The following is a 13,288-nucleotide window of genomic DNA, read 5'->3' on the forward strand; positions in this document are numbered from 1 at the left end:
AGATTTGTTTTTCTGTGGCCAGAGGCCTCGTGTTCGTTCTCCAGTTGTTTGTCCCGTTCTCTTGGACGGTATCTCTCCCAACACGCTGAGCGAATGTCTTCCAATTTGGCACAAACGTAATCTGCCGAGTTTGAAGAAACGTTGGTCCCGTGAAGGATTTTTTTTTTTCCCCTTAAGCGTTGGCTTTCTCTAGCTCCGTGAGCTCATCGTGGTTGCAGAAGGACCCCTTTCCCTCACAGCTACACAAACCCGGTCATCCTTTGCTTCCTGAAGACGAACCCACGTGAGTTTTGGGGGTCGAAGGTCAAGGTTGCGGTCACCTCACGTCGTCCCACTCTTGTGAATGATATCTCGGAAACGCCTCGAGGGAATTGCTTCAAATGTATCGCAAACGTTCACTGGAGCTCAAGGAGAAACTATTTCTATGTTGGGGGGGGGGGGGGGGGTGAAAGGTTACCGTTATCGCACAAAACACAGTCGTGGCTAAAACTAGAATTTATGTGCTAATTATGACCAAAGTTCACTCGACTCTCTTGGTTTTATAACCCAAAGGTCAACTTCACTGACATCAAAATGGTAATGAAACACTTTTCTTTCCATTATTCAATGCAATACCTCAGGAACAGAAGAGATACGTGTGTTGAAATAGAATCAACTGTGTTGGCCAATTCCCTTCAAAGTTTTCACCACGAGTAGTGAGGCTGGATGTAAACTGCAACTTCACTGGTTTTCTAAAATCTGGTGGTTTTTTTTGTTTGTGGACTATTTGCCCTTTGCTCAGACTAACAGATGGGATGTCTTCCTAAAAGGCTGTTTATTTCCCAAATTTAATCAAACGGCCTGTTGCTCACTGCAAGATGATCTTAAATTCTGGTTTACTCAGATTAGGTAGACTTGAACAAAAGTGTTCATTGAAACCTTCGGAACAGCGATTATCTTGAAGTGCAGCATCCTGTTAGTACAAACTGATGCGCAGCACAACTTTGAAAAGCAACACTTCATACAAAGTTTTGTTTTTGAGACAAATGTCTGTCAGTATTAGAAGGCCCCTTATTCAATTGATCCTATCTTTCTGAAAGGACCCACATCTTAACCCCCCCAGCTTATTAATAGGGATATAAAGTTGTGTATAATGTTGGTGTGACACAGGACCAGAGCCTTACACAATTCTTTGTACTTTTTAATTTTTATTTGACATTTCATTGAAGTATCTTTCATTTTGTGGTCAGTGTCTCATCGGTTACAAGACATTTTTTTCCCGTTTTACTTCAGACCATTTTGTGTATCTTTAACAAAACATTTTCAACAAAGCACAACGTCAGTGAACGAAATTTCCAATAAGACGTGAGAAAATCATCAAAAAGCTGTACCCAAAAAAAAGACACTTTTCTAGACTAATCTGAAATTATTATACGGACAGAAATCTGCTTTAAAAATGAAAAAATGCAGATGGGTTTTCTCAGAGTCTGAGTGATTTGAAGATTTAATCACTGTCATCGTTGTTGGAGCCCTCCGGTTCTGAACCGTTGTCGGACCGGCGCGGGGAACCTTCGTTGTCTGAGCCCGCTTCAGATCCTCTGTTTGACCTTCGGTCTGACCCTCGGTCTGATCCCCGGTCTGACCCCCGGTCTGACCCTCTGTTTGACCCTCGGTCTGATCCTCGGTCTGACCCTCTGTTTGACCCTCGGTCTGACCCTCGGTTTGACCCCCGGTCTGACCCTCGGTTTGACCCTCGGTCTGACGCTGCGGCGGGCGAACCAGCCCTCGACTCGTCGTCGGATCCCGACCGACTCCTCTTGCTCTCGTTGTCCGACTGCTCCGAGTCAGACTGCCGCTGCACTCTCCTCTTCTTCACTGGACGGTCGCTGCCAGACTCGTCGTCCTCAGAGCCGGCAGAGCGCCGAGCGCTTCCCGCCTCGCTGCCCGAGCGTTTCCTCCCGCCATCGGAGTCACTGTCAGACGCGATGCGCTTCCTGTGGCCGCCCTCGTCGTCAGATCCCGAACCACTGTCTCTATTTCTGTGGGAGAAAGGGCATTCATCAACCTTCCTGTTGATTTACTAATGTTCAAGGGTGAAATTTCACTTTAAGCTTTTACCTTTCTTCAGCTATTTTCAGTCCATCTTCATCTGAAGAGGACTCGGAGGAGGAGATGATCGCCTTGGACTTGATCTTTCCTTTAAGAGACGGTGGTAGACGCTCAGGCTGGTGCTGAAATGGAAATGGCGTTAAAATTGTAGAAACTGCACCTGAAACATGTTTTAAAATGATTTTGAGAACGTCAATCAGACAGAAGAGCGAATCAAAGAAAGGACCTTTTCAATCCTCTTGCGGCCGTCTTTGGGTTTACGCTGCTTCTTGGGTCGTGATGCTCCTTCCTCATCATCACTGTCGTCATCTCCTTTAGTAGGTCTGAAACACAGGTCAACATTTTATCTTGGTATCGAAATGCTTTGCTCTGCAGTCAAACTAAACTACATTTGGTATTCACTGCCGCGGACTCACCTCCTCCTCTTCTTTTTCTTTTTCTCTCCATCCTCTCCGTCCTCCTGTTCGCTGCCGCTGCCCCTTCGCTTCCTCCTCTTCTTCATTGGCAGGTCCTCGTCAGAATCGTCATTAACAAACTCATCCATGTCGCCGCCTTTCTTACGCTTTGGGATGAAGAAGAAGTATGTTAGCTACGCCGCATTAAAGTGCAATTTTGAGTCTTCTGTTGACTTCAGCGCAATCAGTGCTGACACTCACACGTCCTCCGCCTCCCGACTTCTTCTTGTCTTTGGACATGTCCTTCGATCCCTCTGCGAAGGTGAGAAGGTTCTTGGTCTTCTCCACGTACAAAGCTCTCTGCTCCAGGAGCTTCTTCTGTTCTTCGACCTCTCTGCTCCGCTTTTCCTCCTAAACAGGGTTTGATGGAGAAAAGCCGATGAACGTGAAGCACTTTATTGGAGATCAAAATTAAATCAAAATCCGATGCAACGCAAAAAAAAAAAAGAAACCTACACGAGGCCAGTTATCACCAAAAAGTGTTTTGTTTTTTGGATGGTAGGATCATCAGTACCTGTTCTTTTAACAACTGCTGGCGCAACAGGTCTCTCTCCTGTTCTTGTTTGGCACGAAGCTCCTTCTCCTCCTCATCCTGCTTTCTGGCTCTTGCCACATGGTACTGAGCCTGACTCAGCAGGTCCGAGCACTGCCTGCGTTGCCACAGCGCAACAACAATCGCAGTTATATCACAACACACTAAATGAAAACAGCGCCAGAACGAGCCCCGTGTAAAAACAAGAAGCACTCAATTAAAAACATTTGATCAAATTGCTGGCAAACTACAAGTATCTGCTGACATCAATGTAAAAAGAAGAAATAAAAGGAACCCCTATTGAAACTGTAATGTTTGAGATTTGTCAAAGAAAAATAATAAGGAAAATCAGCGAGTGTCTGTAAATATTTCTGGTTTAAAAAAAAAAAGGGAGGTTTAGAGGCCGGTGTGGATGGAGCAACAAGTACCAGCTTCATTCATTAAAAACACAAATGCAAAAGTTTTCATAAATTCTTCTGTTATGTAAAAGCAAACAAAAACCTTCGGCATGTATTTTACTGTGATGACAATAAATCAGACTGACCTGGCTTCAGATGCAGCGAGAGCGAGGTCGAACCTCATCTTGTCTCCGGCCTTGCTGAGGTAGCTGAAATACCTGCGTGAGGAGGAGGAGGGTGAGAAGGAGATGAAACTACAGGACGAGGCAGAGGACAGACTGGGGTGGGGGTGGGGGGGCGGGGGCATAAATGAAATCTCTACCTGTGAGCCAGTTCCAGCTCTTTGACAGCACTGAGCACGGCCTTCAGGTTGCTCTTCTCATCTTTCAGCACCAGAGTGGCCAGTCTCTGCAGCACCAGGGCTACGTTGAACATCAGCACGGTGTCGCTGGGCGCCACGTGACGGGCCTTCACACATCAGGTAGACAAAGTTACTCTCCCCTCATGTAGTAAATTAGATTTAAAAAAAAAAAAAAGAAAAAAGCCTTTCATCAGTCTTAACGTACCTTCAGCAGCATCTGCTTGCACTCTTGGAGTTTCCCGCATTTGAAGAGCGCTCTCGCGAGGTACAGCAGCACCTCTGTGTTCTGATACTTGTAAAACTTCTTCAGGCAGTTCTCGTACTGTGGGGCGGAAGAAAAATACCCGACTGTAATGAGGGAAAAAAAAAACGTAAATAAAAGCAGTCCATCGGAAGCGAGGGCCTTACCATCTGCACAGCGCTGATGTATTGCTTCTGTTCCACGTAGATGTGAGCCAGATTCAGCCACACGTCACTGATGTCTGCTGTGGCCTCCCTCACCTGCGCAAACACGTCACGTGCTTCTCTGAAGTAGCCCTTATGGGCGAGGACGGCACCTGGACGAAACAACGGTATGTTCAGTGCGACAAACAAATACAGCGCAACGAATTAAAACAATAGAAGAAAGCTCAACAGACCGATGCCATTGGCAGCGTAGAGGTTCTTGGCATCATTTCGCAGGACCTGTTTGTAAATCGCCAGAGCTCGATCCTGATGTCTCTTTTCCTGTTGGGGCATAAACATTGTTGCTTCATCTGAGAATCTATTATTTCCCTTCAAACACGCACTTAAAAACAACAACCAGTCATCTATTAACTACACTGACTTTAACAGGATATGTCTCAAGATCCATCTGATTTATCTCAGCAGATGATTTATTGCCTCATGTTGAATTTGCAGTTCTTAAGTAGAGCAGCACGTTGCAATGTCACAACAGCTACAGCTGGCCCAGGTGACCCTCATCCATCCCCTTTGCTACGCTGCTATCTGCCTGGGCTGTTGTGGGTCTTCCCATGATGCACTGAGCTCTACTACTGCATGTCCTTAACTTTGTGTCTTTGTGTCTGCAGGTGTCTTCTGGTCTGCTCAACTTTACGATGGTAAGAGCACTGACATGATTTATGTTGTGAAGTAGCGTTCACTGAAGTCTTCTACTGTTTAACTTGTTCTACTGCTGTCCTTTTTCTGTCAGTCAGCTGATTAAAATGAAACATCGGTGTGCACCTTTTCTCGGTCTCTGGTGGGCTGGTGCAGAGTCTGGAGCCACACATTACCCAGCGCAAGCATGGAGTATGTGTCGTTCTGCGTGGACGGCTGCTTCAGAATACGCTCAAACTTCTTTTGACCCGGTCCCCATTCCTGTTTGGCCAAGTGAAGATTTCCTATGAGGGACCAGGCGTCTGGGTGGTCCTGCACCATACAGAACAAATGTCAGACCATGTCGCAGCAAGTTTTGCATCCATATTTGTCTATGAACGTTCACACAGCAGTGGGGGTGTACCTGATTGATCTGCAGAGCTTCTTTGAACCAATCAGAGGCTTCGTAGAAGTTTCCTTTGTCACGAGCCATCGCTCCAAGACGCAAATAACCTGTACGGCAAAAAAAAAACGTTTTAGTCTTTCACAGAGTAGAAACTGTTTCCTTCATGATCTCACTCCTTTCACCGGGTAATGTTGCACGCTTACAGTCAACATAGTTAGGATGCTCTCTGAGGATGTTTTTGTAGAGTTTCTCAGCTTCGTGGAATTCACACATGGCCTCGTACAGACGGGCCAGATTGTAGGAGGTGGTGACAGAAATGGCGTTGTAGTAATGCTCGTCATGCTCTCCCTCGGCTTTGGCTCGCTCCAGAGATGCCAGAAAATATTTCTGTCAGGGGAGGACAAGACCCAAAACCTTGAAGTAGCAGCCAAATACAAAATTCTGCACACTTCATGGCCATTAAATACCTCAGTAAAAAAAAAAAAAAGGGGGAATGGCTGTCTGTCCAATTAATATTCCACAAATCATCTAGAGCTTAGTTGATGAATTCCTACATGCATGTAGCTTCAGTAGGAGGCTGAACTGATTGTACCTTGGCCTCCCCCAGGTTGCCCAGTCTGAAGTGCAGAGCTCCAAGGTTGTTGAGGATCTCGGGGGGGACGTCTGCCTGGACCTTCTCCTGCAGGATGCGGGTGGCCGTGCCGTAAGCGGACAGTGCCCCCTGGATGTCAGTCTGCTCCAGGATCTGAGCCAGCTCGATCCACGCCTCCACATCATCCGGGTACTGCTCTGTCACCTTCTTTAAGTGCCCCTAGGAAACAAAAGCAGTGACATGTATACAGATTTAACATGATCCCTTAAGTTACCATTTAATATATTTCCACTGGCACAATCTTCAGGTCCATGCGATGAGTGAGATGAGGAAGCACAGGATACGTACTTTTGCAATGTCTCTCTTCTCCTGGTCGTCAGATGTCGCATAGAGAGACCCCAGGATTTTCATAGTTTCGTAGTTGTTGGGGTAGGCTTTTAAAACCTTTTCAAAGCACTGTGCTGCATTTTCCTTGTCCCTCCGATATACATACATCTGTCCCAGGCCAAAGAAAGGCAGCACGAAGGTGGACGAGGCGAACTGAGTGGCCTGGTAGTAATACTGAAACGCTTGATCGTAGTCCTCCTGTGGAAAAAGAAAAAGAGCAGACGTGTCACTGGCATAAAGTGACAAGCCAGTAATCACTCTGAGCGGGAACAGGGTTGGGTAGGATCGTACCTGCACGTGAAATGAGCGAGCTAACTGATAGCAGCTCTCCGCCTGCATGGCCTCGACTTCGGTGTTGTGGAAAGCATGCAGGGCGAGATGCTGCACTTTGCTGTAGTCCTGACAGAGAACAGAAAACACAGCAGTTAAATCACACAGGGTTACACTTGGGCCTGCACTTCAAAAGGACAAGTGACAAGTGATTACCTTTTTGAAGAAGAAGTGGTTGGCAAGGTGGTTCAGCACCATGGGGTTGCTGGGGTCGATGGTGTAGGCCCGTGACAGGAGCTGCACTCCGTTCTTGATGGAGTCTGCCTCCTTGCTGTTGAGCTCTAAAACTGCCAAACCCACCAGCGCTCCCACGCATTTCGAATTGAGCTCCAATGCTCGGCCGAAAGCCAAACGAGCCTTCTCCAGTTTGCTGAGTTTGACAAAGCAGTGGCCCATCCCCAGCCTTACCTCCGCTAGACAGAGACACGAGAGCGCGATACAGAAAAGATTAGGAATAATCTGTCTCAAATGTTTGACAAATCCAGCGTTAACTGGAGCACTGCTCATATATCAGCAAAAATTCACTCATCACAGGAGTTTTGCATCAGCGTTGGCAGATATAGAGAAAAAGTTAGGGAACATAAATGTTTTTAAAAAAAAATTGTATGTTTGTCTACTGCTGCTTTTATCCCTTTTTGTTACATTGTATAATTTATATATTAATTGGTGAAACAGGAAGTGTTTAAAGATATTATGTAACTTGTTTACCTGGGCAGCCAGGGTTTGTACGCAGAGCCTTTTTGTAGTACGCCAGAGCTCCTCTGTAATCCTTTTTATTGAAGGAGATGCAGGCCTTACCTGTTGAACAACATCAGTGTTATTATTGCAATCAATCAATCACAGTAGTCAAGATCCATTGTTGTCTTTTTTTATATTCAACTTACCAAGTAAAGCAGGGATGTTGTTGGTGGACTGGTTGAGGACAAAGTGGAACTGAGCATCGGCCTGGTCCATCTTGTCTCCTTCCAGCAGGCAGAAACAGGCTCGTCCCAACAAATGGTTCTGATTGAGACAGCGGCAGGTTATATTCACCAGAAACAGAGGAGTCATAGCAGCTTTCTCTGGTTATCTACTTCTCTGACAGACACGTTTCCTACCTGATCATACATGATGATCTTGTCCGCCATAGTATAGAGCAGCGTGGCCTGCGTGATGAGCTCTTTCTTGGCATCTTTGTTTTTCTCTTTCCGTGCTTGCTGGACATAGTAAGCTGCCAACGTGTCCAAACAGGTCATCTGGTCCTTCTCGTGGTCTCTGTAGTCGAGGTTTCCATCGATGCGCGCCGCCTCTAACAGCTTGACAAAATCCTCCGTTTTGCCCTGTTTGTAATACTCCAACTGAAAAAGACACAAATGGGCCGAATCTCATGGAGCTTAGCATTAATCAGGTTTCATATTGTGGATCGTGTTTTTCGACATGACAGTCAACATCATTAAATGTAGTGCTGAAACAATTAGTCAATTATCAGCTGACAGATCAATAGGTATCAAGTTTGTCAATTATCTTCATAATCACTAAATCATTCAAGACTTGCTGTTTTAAGAATATTAAATGTGGCATTTGTAACCTTCCTAATCTCATTTTTTGTTCTGAGATAAAAAAAATAAAAAAATAAATAAATTTTTAAAAAAAAAATATGTGGCCAAAATCAAACAGAAAGGTGAGAGATCTTCTTTTTTTTTTTTTTTTTTTTTAATTTTATAAACAGACTAATCAATAACTACAGACCTAAAAAATGACAGTCTGAGGTTTCTGTACTAACTCACCGCCAAAGCAATCCAAATGTGCAGCTGCGTGTGTTCTTGCTTCAAAATACTGATGACCTCATCTCCCTCCGGCAGCTGGTCGAAGTCGAGTTCGATAACCTGCACAAAACAATTCAGTGAAGTCGAGATGCATTCAAGGTCTGACAAAAAGTTACCCTGTGTATCACGTCACAGTCTCAGGATACTACCCCGGATCCGTTGACCATCTCCTGGTGCACAGTGGAAACCAACGTTGCAGAACAACTTGCAACACTGACAACACTGTGTTTTTAAGAGATTTTGGCACCGATGTGTAAAAGAGTACGTTGGGTTTGTCTGGTATCTAACTTGGACCGGAGGCAATTCATTCGTCAACAGACAGAAAAATAATGAGCAACCAGCCTGATAATATTGGAATTTTGGACCGTCATTCAAGACATATTTTCTTGGATTCTGCATTTTGACTGGCATATTTTCTTTTTGACATTGTATAGACCAAATGATTGATGCATCCCGGTCTTAATTAAGTAATCAAAAACTAATCAGTGGAGTGACACAGGCATCCCTCAGTCTCAATAGACAATGATGATGAATTGATGCTGAAAATAATAGAAAAAAGTGCAAAAGTAGTTGCATTCTAATTTAATTTGCAGAATTAATCCTGAAGAAAAAAGCCTCTGTTCATTTAATTCAAAAACTTTTCCTGTTAATGTCATAGGAAATATAAAAAGGCTATTTATTATGTACACTTTGCTTGAACTATATAGTCTAAAACAAGAGCCCTGCTGTAACAGATCCTAATTTATACAAAGAAATAATTAAAGTCATAATGTTCCGTGTTTGTTGTGAGTATTTTAGAGAGATTGATCCAACTTTTCAGTCATTTTGGAAGTTATGCTGCGATTATATTTCTAATATTCTGTCCGACATGTTAATATACACAAGACAGTATAAATACTATAAATATTACAACCATCTCAATGTATGCAGAGCAATGCAACTTAACAGCACGCAAACTACAGCCCGGCAACTCGGTGTGCATTGATATCACGAAATTAAAAAATCATATTCAGTTAAAGAAACTTTGAACCGCACATCACCACCGCCGTGAATTCAGATTCAGATGTTTCACTGTTTTAGATGCCATTTTAAGTTGACAAAAAATTAAAACGAGGCAGCAGAAAGTCAAATTAAAAAGTCAAAACCAAATATATGATAAAAGTCATTGTGGACTTTCTTCTTTGATATTATGACAATAAGTGACCTACACTTTGCACATGAGCCTCAGTTATTAAGTTCACCCACGACAACACGTCTGTAATGATCGTTTACAATTTAGATGGACTTGCAATATGCAACATTAAACTCCACATTAATCCTCGCTGAGGAGTCTCCAGACACACATTAGCTCACGCTAGCTGGGTTTAGCACTCGCGGCTAGTTGCACAGCGAGGTTCACTACGTCAGTAAAGAGTCCTAATAAATCATGTTAGACGACTTTTACCTCATCTGTGTCCCGTAAAGGGATCTCGATAGATCCTCGAGACATCTTGGATGAGCAGGGGAAAAAGTTTAATTTATAAAAAAAAAAAAAAAACAATACAAAATCTCCTGCTCGTTGTTTGTTGGTAGCTACTTCATGCTTCCGATAGGAAACAAACACACGGATGGTGCTACTGGAATTATGTTCGACCAGACTGAGCAGCCGAAAACTTTGGTTCCTTCAGACGCCCTGATGGAAACGCGTTGGTACGCAGTAATAACAACAAACCAAACAATTGCGTGAAAAGATATATTTAGGATCTTTAGGAATACTTTATTGGGGTTTTAGTAAGCCTCGTGGTATTCGGTTTCAACTGGCTTAAAACCCAAACCAAACATGTCAATTAGATTAAGAGAGCCACGAGTTTCAGTACAGTGTGCTAAATTCAACCAATTCAACGTTGAAAAAGTGGGGGGAATGCTGGTCAGACTGTGCATTTGATGGGTTAAAGCGGTGAATTTAAATTAAAATCCTGTGGGTCACAGACCTCTGCACGGCAGCGTTTTGCCAGATACGGGAGGAAGTGGGAGAGGAGAGGGGAAGGAGCGGGGGAGAGGGGGGATGTCAGCTGGTTTTGATGTGAAGCAGTGAAAACAAGCACAAGAGCATCTTGAAGACTTCATGCAACATCACAGTGAGTCAGAGAAAGGCTTGAAAAATAATCATTAAAATTAAAGTCCTAATTTAACATTTGACAAAATATTTTTCTTTGCAGAGGAACTGTCTGGATTGAAAAGTAAGAATCAATTTTTCTAACTTGCTTCTGTTTTTGTTATGTTTGATGGCTAAGTGACTGTAAGGTCATTAAATGGTCCTTGTATATTTAACTCATAAAATATGATGCTGCAGAGGTGGACATTTGATTTGATTTAGATTTTTTAGTTTTGCTAGAAAACATTTAAATCTTTTTTGTGTTTCAGAGAGGCAATTTCTCAACCTCATTGTTGGATTACAATTAGAGATAATTTGACAAGATCAACCTGCATACATTTAAACATGAAAAACAGTCAGATTTGGAGAGGAGCTGGTAAAATCATACGTGTTTTTACTTTCCATTTTTGATATTACTGGATCCTAATTAATGGTTCAATTTTAATTTTAATTTCTACTGTGAGTTTTGGCCTCTTGACATAAAGAAGGTAAAGATGTCTTCATGTATTAAATTATTAGATCATGTAGGAAGGTGACAGCACATTTACTCTCCGGGGCTTCCAGGGGAAACAAGCACAATGTCCGACGGCAATGACGGTAAGTGTTGTAGTTTGTTCTTTCATCGAAGTATCAAAGAAATGTGTGCAGTGTTCTTCCTCATGCGCATGAGTGTCCCTTAACTTTTGTCTATCTCTGCATACAAAGTGTGGGAGTCGTCCGGCTGTGGGACGAAGGACGTGCTTGAGGACAATGAACACACAAGTGGATTCTCTGAACATGAACTGCTTGATATCATGTATAATGCCTGTAATACCAGCAACACAGGTACAAAGACTAACTGCACATGATTTCAACATAATTAAGTAATAGTGTAAACTCTTGAGTCGCCCTTCTCCTGCTTCCTTCTCGTTGTTCAGGAGAGGTGTTGGCCTCCACCATCGTACAGTACCTGCAGAACATGACTGCTCAGAGCCCGCAGCAGGACAGACTGGCTGCCCTGCGGCAGCTGCTCGACCCCGACAGTCTGAACCCACACGTGAGCAGAGAGACTTTCCACTCCGCCATGAGGGAGTGGATCGCCCAGTGCAGCCAGGACAGGTGAGAGACGAGGGATCCAGATGAGCACGGTTACAGGTGTCATGCAGTGATTTATTAAAGCTTTACAATGAATCAAATATATTGTGATATATTAAAATAGCCAACAGTATGTGAAGTCATATTCAGTTTTTAAAATAAGCTCAATCCTGACTGCATTTAATGTTACCTGTGCATCCTTAAAAGCAGCATAATGGTACGTGTACTTTTGATGCCTTTGCTGGTTGTATTTATGTGGTTTTATTCAATTACAGTTTTGAATGCAGGACTTTTATTTGGAACAGGGTTTTTTTTGTTTTTTTTTACTGTTGCTTTTACTGACTGCACCTAAAACACAGTGGGCTATGTCAACTTAAATTTAGTTTCTAATGTGTGTGAGGTTTCTTAAATGTTTCTTTAATCAACGCACTGATGGAACTAAAGTAACTCCCTGACTCCTCCTGTGTTTCAGTGCTGATGTGGAGGCCAGTCATGTATCTTGGCCAGACTCTTCTAAAATGCCTGTAAATGGTGAGTTATCCCTGTTTTGTGCAGACTTCTGAGAAATGTCTTGATCAGATAAAAATCAATTCACTAAACCTGATTTCCTTTCAGGGCTGGATTTATCATTTTCTCAAAGCAAAGCAGCTTCGCCAGAGAGCCACCAGTGCTCCTGGTTAGTTCTGTCACTCCTTTCTTTACTGCTTCTGTTTGCCTCCGTTATTCAGTTTGTTGTCGTACTTCACCACTAACTGTTTGTGTGGCTTCAGTGATGGAAAAGACCTGAGCAGCACAGTGGCTGAACTGAAGCATGCCCACCGCAAGCTGAGCGAGCAGAACAGCAGCCTGCTGAAGACAGTGGCTCAGTGCGAAGACATAAACCTGCAGCTCACTCTGGAGATCACTGAGCTGCGAGGGAAGCTGGTCAGGTGAAGGATCAACCGCCGTCTTCCTCCTTCAACTCCAGTCATAGTATGTAGGATTACACTGTAGTTCCTCACATACGTACAACATTAGCTCGTTTCATTTAATTACTTCCTATGTCACTTCAGTGTGCACGTCTAACACAAAATTTAATACAAAACATAAGCTGAAAACTGTCACAACATAACACACATTTCATGATGAAAAAGGAGCAGAGTGAAAAACAAATATACACGAAGCATCAAAGATCCCACACTTCGGATCTAGGCAGGCTTTGGACATAGTATCATGTCATGTGACACTGAAGCTGCTGGTAGCAACAGTCAACAAATACACCATCAGAGATGGAATCACTTGGATAAAAAAAAGTGTTTAAGTTTGTTCAAAATTATCTTATGCAAATAAAGATTGATAATGAAAACCACGTTAAGGCCTCAAGACCAAGAAATAAATGTTGAATTTATATGAAGGAACGATGAAATCAGTCAAACTGTGATAAAACAACAACACATTTAAATACTTAATTACACAATTTAAATGTGCCATTAATACAGAAATGTGTTTTATGTTCATTAAATTTCTGGAGTTTTTAGAAATTGTAGCTGTAACACTGAAAATGTGTCACTTGGTTTAAAACTTTATTACCCCTGTCATATTGACTGATATCACTTTTTGTATTGCTTTGTTTATTTCATTGTTCCTTCTTTTGTAATATTAAGTTATTA

At 43.0% G+C, this 13,288-nt stretch overlaps 2 protein-coding genes across 7 annotated transcripts in view; one reads left to right on the forward strand and one right to left on the reverse strand.

Moving 5' to 3' along the window:
• Positions 1-1,175: 1,175 nt before the first annotated feature.
• On the reverse strand, positions 1,176-10,013 carry ctr9 (CTR9 homolog, Paf1/RNA polymerase II complex component). Its single transcript, XM_069174128.1, has 23 exons — positions 9,876-10,013; positions 8,393-8,491; positions 7,724-7,963; positions 7,511-7,628; positions 7,335-7,424; positions 6,783-7,039; positions 6,588-6,695; positions 6,258-6,494; positions 5,910-6,128; positions 5,521-5,704; positions 5,336-5,424; positions 5,059-5,244; positions 4,473-4,560; positions 4,243-4,391; positions 4,040-4,156; positions 3,796-3,941; positions 3,620-3,691; positions 3,058-3,193; positions 2,745-2,894; positions 2,505-2,650; positions 2,315-2,411; positions 2,098-2,210; positions 1,176-2,018 (listed from the first exon to the last, which is right to left on the reverse strand). The coding sequence occupies exons 1-23, from the start codon at positions 9,918-9,920 to the stop codon at positions 1,484-1,486; spliced, it is 3,621 nt and encodes a 1,206-aa protein (XP_069030229.1). The 5' UTR covers positions 9,921-10,013; the 3' UTR covers positions 1,176-1,483.
• Positions 10,014-10,488: 475 nt separating this feature from the next.
• Positions 10,489-13,288, forward strand: part of LOC138213140 (inositol 1,4,5-triphosphate receptor associated 2-like) — a 32,637-nt gene continuing 29,837 nt past the window's right edge. For 4 of the 6 annotated variants that reach the window (XM_069174033.1, XM_069174038.1, XM_069174037.1 and 1 more), the window contains exons 1-8: positions 10,489-10,548; positions 10,630-10,650; positions 11,085-11,162; positions 11,271-11,390; positions 11,483-11,663; positions 12,112-12,170; positions 12,255-12,315; positions 12,410-12,568. In XM_069174033.1, coding sequence (XP_069030134.1) covers positions 11,144-11,162; positions 11,271-11,390; positions 11,483-11,663; positions 12,112-12,170; positions 12,255-12,315; positions 12,410-12,568 — 599 coding nt within the window. In that variant the 5' untranslated portion in view covers positions 10,489-10,548; positions 10,630-10,650; positions 11,085-11,143. Of the gene's footprint in view, positions 10,549-10,568; positions 10,651-10,834; positions 10,942-11,084; positions 11,163-11,270; positions 11,391-11,482; positions 11,664-12,111; positions 12,171-12,254; positions 12,316-12,409; positions 12,569-13,288 lie in introns of those variants that run through there. The other 2 variants (XM_069174035.1, XM_069174036.1) reach the window with 2 other exon arrangements.

Source organism: Embiotoca jacksoni, unplaced genomic scaffold, assembly GCF_022577435.1.
Source record: "Embiotoca jacksoni isolate LCO1_2020_lvr unplaced genomic scaffold, fEmbJac1.0.p SCAF_6, whole genome shotgun sequence".
NCBI lineage: Eukaryota > Metazoa > Chordata > Actinopteri > Embiotocidae > Embiotoca > Embiotoca jacksoni.

What these genes read in the sequence shown, in the direction of transcription:
- ctr9 (XM_069174128.1), bottom strand. Translation starts at nt 9,920, where the DNA reads ATGTCTCGAGGATCTATCGAGATCCCTTTACGGGACACAGATGAG. An exon ending in ACATTTGGATTGCTTTGGCG is followed by an intron (nt 7,964 to 8,392) that starts GTGAGTTAGTAC and finishes TGTCTTTTTCAG; the next exon opens with TTGGAGTATTACAAACAGGG. An exon ending in CCACCAGAGACCGAGAAAAG is followed by an intron (nt 4,561 to 5,058) that starts GTGCACACCGAT and finishes ATGCCCCAACAG; the next exon opens with GAAAAGAGACATCAGGATCG.